The 12,450-nt window shown below is 38.1% G+C and overlaps 1 protein-coding gene across 1 annotated transcript in view; it reads left to right on the top strand.

Moving 5' to 3' along the window:
• LARGE1 (LARGE xylosyl- and glucuronyltransferase 1) overlaps positions 1-12,450 on the top strand; it is a 665,684-nt gene that overhangs the window by 169,477 nt on the left and 483,757 nt on the right. The window contains exon 2 of the mRNA XM_077469166.1: positions 7,212-7,402. Within this exon, the coding sequence (XP_077325292.1) occupies positions 7,297-7,402 (106 nt within the window). The 5' untranslated portion in view covers positions 7,212-7,296. The remainder of the gene's footprint in view (positions 1-7,211; positions 7,403-12,450) is intronic.

Genomic DNA, 12,450 nt, shown 5'->3' with positions numbered 1-12,450 from the left:
CATTTGGGCGAATCCCGATGTCATTGTCACGATCTTGCCTGAGGCTGGACCGGCTCTGTGATGTCAGCCGACAGCGCGTTTCAGCCTGATGTCTGCTGAAAATGAGTCACAGGAGTGCAGTTCGTTCACATTCCCAGAAGTATAGCCAAACAAGCTTTGGCTGTACTTCTCCTTTAAATCTTGCAAGGCAATGCCATAATGTGCTAGTATACATTGCATACTAGCACATTATGTAAAACTTACCTTAAAACAAAGCCCTCTAGCATTGCACTGTCACTGCTGAAGGTGCTTCCATCTTCATCCGGTCTTCCTTTATATGCTAATTGGATGAGGGTTTCTCCGCATCCAATTCACATACCAGGAGAGTGTGACCGCCTCTCAATAGAGCCAGTTCACACAGCTCCGGGGCGGCCATGATCTGCATTGAAGAAAGGACCTGTGTGTCTTCTGGTCCAATTGAGGTGTGAAATCAGGCAAAATTTCGGACCTGAATCAGTGAACATGCACTGGACCCCCAGCTTTGAACAGAGCCTAAAGGAATGGCACGTTATGGCAGAGCCCATGCACCGGTGATGTCACCGGCTGCATCAAAAGTAAACATCTCCTAAACGTTCCCCGTTTAGGAGATTTTTACTGTACCTATAGGTAAGCCTTACTATAGGCTTACCTATAGGTAAAAGTCATGAATGAGAGTTAACTTCCACTTTAAACAAACCAGAGTTATGCTATGTTGGTTTTATTTTTGTTTTAAACGCCATGATTGTATATCAAGTTCTTGTCTGATATACTGGAGAAGAGGTGGAAAGTCCCAGGTGAATGAAGTTGTAATCTTTCGGCCTGTGCTGGTGTAGAGCTCAGGGGTGGTCAAAGACCTTGGAGGAGGAAAAACAGTTGCTGTTGCTACTGGTAATGACTTGGAGAACCTTTGATCAGGAGGCGGTAATGCATTTACAGACCTTCAGAAATGCGTGTCTGGTGTTTCTGGGGACTGCCGAATTTGGTGGGTATACGCTGTATGTTTGTAATTGAAAACATGACTGTTGGAATACTATGAGTTAACCCAGCAGTGGGTGGATGAGCTGCAGCTGGATGTCAATATATATATATATATATATATATATATATATATATATATATATATATATATATATATATATAATGTGAGCATGGTATTGATATTTGTGTACTGATCTGCTATGAACCCAGAAGTGCTTTTTGTCCACCACTACTTTACTTTTACGCAATTCAAAATAACAAATGCATTATTTCAAGGTTGAACAAAAGGTTCAGTGTAGTATAACACTTCAGGTAGTTTAGTTGAATAGTGCTTTTTATATATATATATATATATATATATATATATATATATATATATATATACACACATCAGCCACAAAAGAACATGAGGAGAAAAGAGGTTCCATAAAAAAAATCCCTCTACATTCAGTTGGGAGTTATGGAAGTTATATAGAGCACATGGTATGTATTTTGTATGCAATAACTTGTTTTCTTTAGCAGATAATTTCGAGCACTCTTCATTAGGTCAAGGCAGTATTCGCTACTCTGACCTGATGAAGTGACTGTGCATCTCTCAAAAGCTTCTCTTGAAAATTAAAGCTTTATAGAGAAATAATATAAAGACAGATTTGCTGTATTTGTGCTTTTAAAATGATACTATTTTGTCAATTATATAACTGATCTAAAGAATTTTATTTGCCTGGCAATCATCTTTTTGCCTTTGTATATGTTACCAAAAGGAACTAATAATTTAGGCCCCTTGCACATGGGGTTGTCCAGCTGTAATGCATCTCTCTCTGCATGCTCGTTCACCCGGAAGGGCAGATTCAGCATCCAGCCCCAATGCTAGCAGCCTGTCAAAGTCTATGGCCGACTGTGGCAGGACAAGATTGGACACTGTACCAAGTGGTACTGGTATTTAGGGCCCTGTGCATTCATGGATGCACAGCAGCTGGTTGGTAGACATGTGCGATATACGTTTCGTTACAAATCGAAATTCTGACAAAATTTTTGTTATGCGGAAAGTGTGTTGTATCCAAATCACAATAGTAACGAACTTTAACGAATTTTAAATAAATTATAAACAAACAAATTATCCAAATTTGAAAAATGAATTCAAATTCAGAAATAAATTTGAACTTAAAAGTGAATTTGAAAATTATTTGGAATTTGAATTTGAAATTGTAACATATTGCAATAAATACACTAAGGTATAAAAGTGAAATAAGATGATGATTCTTACTTAGGCTGCTTTATAGAATAGAACAGAATAAATCAGAGCAAAACATTTAGAACAGCATAGAATAGAATAGAAAATAAAGGAAGAGTATAAAATAGAAAAGAAAAACATAGAAAGAAAAAAATAGAGTAGAATAAAACAGAATAGAATATAAATTAATAGAAGAGCACAGAATAGAATGCAAAATAAATGAGTAGAATAAAATAAAACAGAATATAATAGAAAATAAAAGAATATAATGAAAAAAATAGAATAGAGCAAATATAGCCATCTTTCGAAATTCAAATTCCAAATAAATTTGAAAAAAATGAATATATGAAACGAATCCGAATATACCAATAAAATTCCGAAAACAAACCATTTTAACATTAGGAATATGACAAAATTAAAATATTAACTTAACAAACGAATCCGAAATGAAACAAAGCAAATGTTTTCGTCGTGCACATCTCTACTAGATGGCTTTGTGTGCAAGGGGCCTTAGGGGTCTATTTTTTTAAACAGAGAATGTGGCTTTCACCAAACCTTCTCTGCAGGTGAATCTTCCAGGTCCCTGTGTTTTAAATAATGTATTCATCACCAGTGATTATTTGGTAAAATTCACATTTACTGCTTTATATATATATTCTACTTAAAGCGGGAGTAAACCCGCTGACGTTTTTTTTTTCCTGACCTGCAAGGGAAAAGTCATAATGAGCTCGTATGTACTGCATACTAGCTCATTATAAAATACTTACCTTAGAAGGAGGCCCCGACATCTCGCCCGATCCACGGCGAGGGAGCTGACATGTTCTGGGTATCGCAGCTCCGGCGCTGTGAGTGGCCGGAGCCACGATATCGTCATTCCCGTGCATGCTGCTGGACTTTCAGCTGAGAATCCCCTGTGCGCATGCGCCGCTGCAGGTTTAGGAGATATTTTTTTTACCTACAGGTAAGCCTTATTATAGGCTTACCTATAGATAAAAGTTATAAAAAAGACTATACAACCGCTTTAAAGTGCATGCCTAGCCAAAACTTTCTTAGTATTGGGAAACGTAGGGAAGAGTTAAAACTGTTGTCGTGTTTTCCGATTTCAGGGGCTCAAGTAGAGATTTTACCAGACAACCGGTAGTTACCTACTTTCAGGCATGCTGTCTCTGTTTGAAACTTTGAATGAAGCCATATGGAGGGGAGGGAGAAGTCACTGTTGTAACTCATTCCCTTCTGTGTATAAATCTCAGTTTAAGCTTTTAGGCTTTAAGAGTAACTCCACTTTTGTTGAGGAAAATCTCCTCTGGGTGATTAAATTGATTGTAAACCTATGCTTAAAAGTACACTTTAAATAAAAAAAACATGTTTTTAAAGTGGAAGTTTAAAATAAAATAAATAAAAATAAATTAAAATATAAATACTATAAATTAAAATTGAATTGAAAATAAAGAAATATGATCTGAAAAAATGAAGATGCATACATGGAGAAATGTTTAAAAAGAGGATATCATACAAAAAGGGGAATCAATATACATCGAAACCTATGAAACAAAAAATGGTGACCAGAAAGTGGCAGTCTCATCCGTTACAAAAAACGTCCCACAGAAGAATCTATATCCCTTTGCAGTCTTGCTTGTGAAGACATAATTGATCTTAAAAAGTTCTCAGGTCACCTGGTGTCATTTAGAACTATAATGCCCCATACACACGGTCGGATTTTCCGCCGGAAAATGTTAGATGGGAGCTTTTTGTCGGAAATTCCGACCATGTGTAGGCTCTATCGGACATTTTCCATCGGAATTTCTGTCACACAAAATTTGAGATCGGGATCTCAAATTTTCCGACAACAAAATCCGTTGTCGGAAATTCTAATCGTGTGTACACAATTCTGAGGCACAAAGTTCCACACTGGCTATTGAACCTCATTTTATTCGGCTCAACGTACATGTTGTACATCACAGCGTTCTTGAAGCTTGGAATTTCCAACAAGATTTGTGTGACCATGTGTATGCAAGACAAGTTTGAGCCAACATCCGTTGCAAAAAGTGCATGGATTTTGTTGTCGGAATGTCCGATCAATATCCGATCATGTGTACGGGGCATAACAGTTTCAACAGGATTTTCTAAGGGGGTTTTATCTATAAATGTATTTTGTACATATTTTTGATATCTGATGAGCCTTACACTTTCTGGGTCCAATAAAGTTTATTGAACATGTGCTTTTTAGTATGGTCTAAATTTAATGTATATCGGTCCCTCTATATGGGGGAAATCCTTTTTTTTTTTTTTTTTTTTTAGACATATCTCTGTGAGCTTAATAAAAGTGCATTTTATTATTTTTTCAGATCTCTACTTAAAAATTTATTTTGAAAAATCTAGAGTAGTTCTTGACAAAAGAGGTTTTCCCTTAGACATATATGAGGATCCCTGTCACTCGTTTTTAGATTACCAAAAAATGACTGATAGTTTTAACCTCTATCTCAAAAAAAGAAAAAAGAAAAATTTGGCTAAACGTTAATTTTATATAAAGTAAGAAAATATACTCCAAGATATTTCCTTTAATCAGATAGCATGTTAGCTCTAGAACTGCAGAGATAGGGTTATACTTGTACTTTCTGATACACGAGACACATGAGGCCCATTGCTTCACATCCACTTAGCCGGAGGAGTAGGGCAGCCAGGTTAACATCATCGTACGTTTTGACAACTTCTAACAACTGATCAAAGTTGAGAACTCCTTGGAGCTAATAAAAGTCTTGTTTTCGTGGGTTATCCGTTGAAGCTTTCCTATTAGAGAACTTTATTTTGGTGTCTGTAGGGGAAATAGTTTAATCATTAGCGCATGTTTTAGCTGGATAATTTGGAGCAGGACTGAGCGCTTTGCCCAGCGCGGAGCATTGAGATATCTTCATAGAGGCAATTATTCTCAGAATATATTATCTGTCCTCTAAATTATTTTTGAGAAATTCTTGCAGCTTGCGATGTCACTACCTAATGCCAATTTAAGCAGCATGCGCAGTGCCTGGCTTTCTTTGTCTGGTTGCTACAAAAAAAGCTATTCAAGACATAGCCTTCATTCTGCTCTAATTAGTTTTATATCTCCTTTTGGTGGCAAAAATGCTTGCAAGGGTTTATATCCTTTTGTTAAAAGAAAAAGAAATGATGGCTGTTGAAAAGAAACTGTCAAATGCAGGGGATGAAAAAAGAAAAGGGATCCTTGACAGTTGGAAGCCTGCCTGATAGGTGGTCCCTAGAACCCTCCTTTTGTTAAAAGATGCAGCAGTAGGGGCTATTGCACTGTTGGCTATGCTGCATTTGGCGATGGGACTCAGAACATCACTTAAAGGGGTTCTAAAGGCTGACAATTTTTTTTTACCTTAATGCATTTGTAACATTAAGATAAGAAAGCTTCTGAGTGCGACCCCCCCCCCCCCCCCACACACACACACACACTTTTATACCTACCTGAACCCAATCTTGATCCAAGAGAGCAGCAGTTCTTTCCGCTCTCTTCCTCCTCATAGGCTCAGAGACAGCAGAGGGAGCCATTGGCTTCTGTTGCTGTCAATCGCATCTATTAAGGAGGGGGGTGCTGTGCCCTGTTTGTCAAAGGAATGATCAAACCCACACAATTGGGCAATAGCAAGCAGCTAAAAGAGGAGGATCGGGCTGCTCTGTGCAAAGCCTTTGCACAGAGCACATAAGAATGACATTGTTTGTTATTAAAAAAAAATATGGGTTAAAAACGCTTTAAATATAATAGAGGCCCAAACTACTTTGTTCAATTTAGGATTACGAAATGGATACAAACCCTGTAATTTTTGTGTTTGTTCAAAAGTTTTCCATTTACTTCCTGTGCGGTATATATGACAGGAAGTAAGAGCAAATCTCTACAAAGCTCAGTAAATCTCTGCTTAGATAATTGTCAGCAGAAAAGATATCCCCATTGGATTTCCCCCCTATTTCTTACCTTGTAGCGATTCAAAGTCTTATATTTTCCTTCAGTTGTTTTGTTTTACTATTAGAGAACGTTTAAGTGTTGACTTGTGTCTACTGCAAGGCAATACTCAACTTCAGTCTTGGAGTAGATAGCCCACTCTTTCATGGTAAGAGGGGTAATTGTTCAAGCTTAAAGATGAAAACAATATCAGTAATTATATTTAGGAGACCAAAAGGGGGCAAATAAGAATTTTTTTTCTGGTATTTACATACACTTCAAGGGTGAATTTATAAAAATTTTCACACAAAATTCAACATTTTTACCCATAATTCACACATTTTGCTAATTGATTCCAATTTTCAGAAATGTGAAAATAATGTGTGTAAACTTTTATAAATAGACATTTAAGATACAAGGTCAATGTTTGTAAGAGCTTAAAGGAGAAGTACAGCCAAAGCTCGATGGCTGTACTTCTCCAGTGGATCACAGGAGTGCAGATCGTTCGGCTGACGTCACAGAGCTGGTCCAGGTTCGGGCAATATTGCGACAATATGGTTGGCATCCGCCAACATGCCTGGACCGGCACACAGCTCAGCCTCTTAGTGAGCCACTGAGAGCCTAAGCCAGAAGATCCCAGCACTCCAGTGAGCTTGGAGAAGAGGGGGAGTGCAGAGCAGAGAGCGGTGACTGATAGTCACCAGCTCTCTGCTCACGGAGCTGTGAGAACCAAACGATTGGCGGTGTTTGATCGCTCGGACCGATTCTGCATCCACCTCTCTTTTAGGGATTGATTGTATCAATATGGTATTATAGCAATGAAAGTAAAACTTAGTAACGGGACTTGAAAAAACTAAATACTAGCTCTACAATGCAGTTTATGCACAGAAAGTGGCATATTTGTTGAAAAATGTTGTCATCACTGACTCTGGTAGGAAGTGACCTGGTATCATCTTTAACATTCTCCTTTATTATTTTTGTATTTGATCGTAGTGCAAGATCTCCTTTTGCCCCCCAGGCTAACACTGTCTCACCTCTCTTCTGCAGGAGTTTACCATGCTGGCGGAACAAGGGGCGATGCTTCCGGCTTAGGAACCACCCTGAGGTTTTAGGATAGCCCAATTCTGAGAGAATGCTGGGATTCTGCAGGGGGAGAAGAAAGTTCCTGGCTGCCTCTCTCACTCTTCTTTTTGTTCCAGCCATCACCTGGATTTACCTCTTCACTGGAAACTTTGGCGGTGAGTAACAAATTAAAGTGGATATCTGGGCAAAAAAAAAAAAAAAGATAAATGCACATTCTGTATGTTTTATCCCTTTACAAATACTGCAAGTGGCAAAAAATGTTCCTAACTTCATGTTTATAATGTCTGCTAGACTGCAAATCTCTGCCTACCTCTCACCCCTCTTTGTTCACACATTACATTCTTTCCCATCTACAGACTGCTGCTACCTTGATTTGCAAGGGCCTACCTGCATAATGTGTGTAGAGGGAAAGGTATATTAGGGGATTTAGTTCTGGGGGTGTACCTACATCAGTGGGCACTCCCAACCTCCCAACTTTTCGAGATGGGAACGAGGGACACCTATTGGCAAGAGTTTGTTGGCATAGGACACACACCCTGCCATGCCGCCTTAAAGGAGAATTATACAAAAAAAAAAAAAAACGAAACCAGAAGTACTTTTCTTTTACCACTACTATTTCTTTATATTGCCTTTTGAAATGAACAAATGCAGCAATTTTCGAAATTGGCGTAAAGGTTTAGCACTGGGAAACACGTGTTGAAAGATAAAATAGGGCATTTCATGTACAACTAGATGAGACCAAAATGAGGGACAAATAAGGAGGACAGAGGGACATTGTTTCAAATTAGGGACAGTCCCTCAAAATCAGGGACAGTTGGGAGCTATGGGCACTGACCTCCCAGAAGCTGGCCGAGCAAAAATGCTGTAGGCCTATTGGTATTGTCACAGGAATTAATAAAAGTTGTTTTCTGCTAGGTAAAAAATAAATAAATTGGACAGTGGTGGGGTTTGGGGTAGATTTTAGTAACGACTGCACATATCTCTTAATCTTTGATGCTACGCTATCCTAAAAGAGATTTAATGGATTTTAGAAGGTCAGAACTTTTTTTTTGCAAGGTGGGTATCAGTTGACGGTAAAACTGTAGAAGGAAAATGGTTTAGTGTGCCACTCTAACTAACTCTTGTTAACTAAATGTTGTTTTTTGTAGTCTAGTTGTATAATAAAGGGTAGTAGTTGCAGTGAACCCTCTTTTTTTAACATGAAAAGTTTAATCAGCTGGGGCCACAGTCAGTCCAATGCAATCTTTGTTTTTTCATAAAGTGTATCTTTAGCCAAAAGCTATTCTTTAGTTTAGATCTGTGGATTTTTTTTTACGGTCTGTGTCCTGTTGGGGAGGTATCCCATCACTCTCTGTCCTTAAGGCACAGGAAATCTCTAAACAGTGAGGGTAATTCTCCTATTTGTCACTGGAATGAGTGTCCCCTGATGGAAGAGTTTCCCTTACTTCCTGTTTACGTGAAACTGTATTGTGTATCTTCTATCACTTTCTGTCTCAGTTACAATGCTCACTAGAATACATTAAGAAGGTTCAACTCCTCAAAGGGGATGCAGCAATACCCAGCAGATTATAGCACTTCTACATTTAAAACAAAACATTTTAATGGAGATACACAGAATTACATAGGGCATGTGTAGTACATCCTGATCGACTGCCCCGCTGCCACTCCCCTCCTTGCACTTGCTGGCAATTGCCAACTGTTATAAAGACAGCCAGGATTTGCGCTGTAAATACAGCAGCTGTGGAAGCTGTTGTCAAAATAAAACAGTGTTTGTAAACCTTGTGCATACTGGAAATAGAGTGATACAAAGTAACAGCATTATTTTTGTATCTACTGTGTTTCATTTATCTGCATATGAAAGGGGCATGCTTTATTCTGCTACAATGTCAGTTAAAGCAACCCGACAAGTAAAAAAAAAACAACAATTTTTTTAATTTTTTTAAAAATATGTTCTTATTTAACCCTAATTGACCCTAATTAACCCATTCTTCTTCCTTTCCCCTTAACTATTACTTTCCTGTTGATGTTTATTTGATTTATTTGTTCAAATTGTTTGTGTTGCACTAAAGAAAAAGTGCTAAATTTAAAAAAGAAATGTAGAAATTGCATTGGTCCATAAGGGGTGTACAGGTATGAGAGCTGAAATGGTTAATCAGTAAGCATAAATAGCTTAGCAGTTTTAAAATGGACTTGAGGACACAGTCAGCGCCAGAGGGAGCCAGTTGAAGCCCTCAGTCATTAATACAAAGAAATGACATGTTCTGTGATCGGATGACATGTACAATATTTTCTTCCATTAGCTGAGGTCAGAGGTCATCGAAAAAAAGGATTATTTCATTTAGGTCACTCATAATACAGGGTCAAGAGGTGTGCTTTCTAGACAGTACTCCTGGAGCCTCAACATTTATATCGTCCTTATAGATCTCGATAAATGTAGAGCCTGCCTTATGAAATATTTATGGACCATGATGCTTATGGCGAGCCCAGAAGAACCAAAAAAGCCATTTGGCTGAGCCACTTTACAGTATAGCATCAGTTTGTGAAAACAGACAGGATTCTTTGATCACTTCTTCTTTATAACTCAAAAGTGATGAGAGTATGTTAAATATGACATTATTGACACTGTGCCCGTTGATTCTTACATGTTGTTCAGGTAGTTCTCCACGCCTTTAAGGTTGCCTACCCCTGTTGTAGAGTTTAGTAGCTTTACAATTATGCACAAATAAATACATAGCAATATAATTTTTACAAAAAGTCCCACCTCTTATCATTAAATACCTCTCCTCCAGCAATCACACTGCCGCATTGTAACTATGTAGCATGTTACATGTTGAAAGGCTGCAGGAGGTGCTGACTTGTGTCATCTCTAAGCCAATGTCTCAGTTAAGGAAGTAGATGGTGACCTGGATGATGACTGAACAAAGATGGTGCTATATATCTGGAGATAAAAAAAAAGCAGATTTAGGTAATGTTTGAAATATATTGTGTTATACCTACACAATCCGTAGGATGCAAATGACATGAGAAACCATGAAAAGCAGGGCTTTTAAATAGGGTTGCACCGATACTAGTGTCGGTATCGGTGGTGATAACAAGTTTTTGCACAAGTATCGGTACTCGTGCAAATTCACAGATACCTGAAACCGATACTTTCAGGCTCAGTTCTTTGAGCTGTCAGTGGGTCTCCCCAGTCGACAGCTGAAGTGTTAAAGAAGTTCGGTAATTGGAGCTGTCAAAAAAAAAAAAAAGAAGCCAGCAATGTTTATTAACAACACTAAAATAAAAAGAAACATTGCTTCTTTTTGTATCTTTCTGTTTCTTCATCTGCAGATCAAAGGAATGAACAATTGTTCCTCTGTTTTACCCCTTGTTAACTAGTGTCGGTATCGGTGGTGATACCAAATTTTTGCACAAGTATCGGAACTCGTGCAAATTCACCGATACCTGAAACCGATACTTTCAGGCTCAGTTCTTTGAGCTGTCAGTGGGTCTCCCCAGTCGACAGCTGAAGTGTTAAAGAAGTTCGGTAATTGGAGCTGTCAAAAAAAAAAAAAAAGAAGCCAGCAATGTTTATTAACAACACTAAAATAAAAAGAAACATTGCTTCTTTTTGTATCTTTCTGTTTCTTCATCTGCAGATCAAAGGGATGAACAAATGTTCCTCTGTTTTACCCCTTATTAACTCTTAATGTACTCTAATCAGCGTTAATTAACTCCCTTTTCTCCTCCATTTATTATTTTCCTGCATTTTTTTTTGTTCACGTCTATTTTATAAACGATGAACAATTAAAACTTTTTTTTGTTTGCTTTGTTAGTGAATATTTTTACACATATATATTAACATATATTTACACATTTCACATTGAAAAAGCGCAAAAAAAAAATGTATTTCATTTGTAAATAACTTTTCAATGCTTTATACTATTGCTGACAGCTGAAGTGAAAACAAAACAGTTGCGGTAGGTATCGGTAATTGGTATCGGCGAGTACTAAAAAAAATAAAAAAGAAAGTATCGGTACTCGTATTCATTAAAAAAAATGGTATCGGTGCACCCTACTTTTAAATGTTTAAAATTGAGGTGTTTTTTTTAAATACAGTTGTAATTTAACTCAACCCTTTTCCCCTATCTATTCTACTTTCTCATGTCAAATGCAGTTGCTGTAGTAATCCAATATGAGCTGTGGTATTTGCGCTTTTAGTTAAGGTGGTATTATGTACTCCTTGAAAAATTAAATGAATAAATGTAGCTGCATACGCTTTGTAACCATTACTTCCTGTCTCCAGTTTGATAGCATTACTAGCCTATGAAAGTTTCCTCTGTTGAGTTTGAGCCTATAAGATGTCACCTTTGTCTTTAGCGATTCCCTGGTGCTATTACAACGTGCTTTGCATGTGGGATGCATGTGCTGTAGGGGCTGCTAGCACTGTGTCTGACCAGTGCATGTGCAGTAGGGGGTCACTGCCTTTTTACACTCTGGCCCTGTGCCTGGCTAGTGCATGTGTGGGAATGAACCAATGACACTGTATAGTCAATATGCATAGTGAAAATCTGATTATTTTTTTTTTTAACCAATTGCTTCCCTGCCCATAGTCAAATGAAGTCTGCAGGAGGGATCTCCCATCCTGGGTGGGCGTTAAATGATGTCCTCGGCTTCCCGGCCTTCTAGGGGGTGTGCACTCAGGAGCTGATGCCAGTAACAGAGCAGGGATGTGGATCTGTGTGTGTAAACACACAGATCCATGTCCTGTCGGGAAGAGACAAATCATGTGCTCCCAGTACAGAGGAACACCGATTGGTCTCCTCCCCTTGTGAGTCCCCTCACCCTACAGTTAGAATCACTCCATAAGTAACACATTTAACCCCTTGATCTCCCCCTAGTGTTAACCCCTTCCCCGCCAGTGACATTTATACAGTAATCAGTGCATTTTTATAGCACTGATCACTGTATAACTGGGAATGGTCCCAAAATAGTGTCAAAAGTGTCCGATGTGTCCGCCGCAATGTCACAGTGATGATAAAAATTGCAGATCGCCAGCATTACTAGTAAAAAAAATAATAAAAATGCCATAAATCTATCCCCTATTTTGTAGACACTATAACTTTTGCTCAAACCAATCAATATACGCTTATTGTAATTTTTTTACCAAAAATATGTAGAAGAATACATATGGGCCTAAACTGAGGAAAATGTAATCATTTTT

Source organism: Lithobates pipiens, unplaced genomic scaffold (genome assembly GCF_037356315.1).
Source record: "Lithobates pipiens isolate NorthernLeopardFrog02 unplaced genomic scaffold, aLitPip1_a1.2 Scaffold_8, whole genome shotgun sequence".
NCBI classification, from domain to species: domain Eukaryota; kingdom Metazoa; phylum Chordata; class Amphibia; order Anura; family Ranidae; genus Lithobates; species Lithobates pipiens.
The sequence above is the reverse complement of the archived record's forward strand: the minus strand, read 5'-3'. Positions and strand labels throughout refer to the sequence as shown.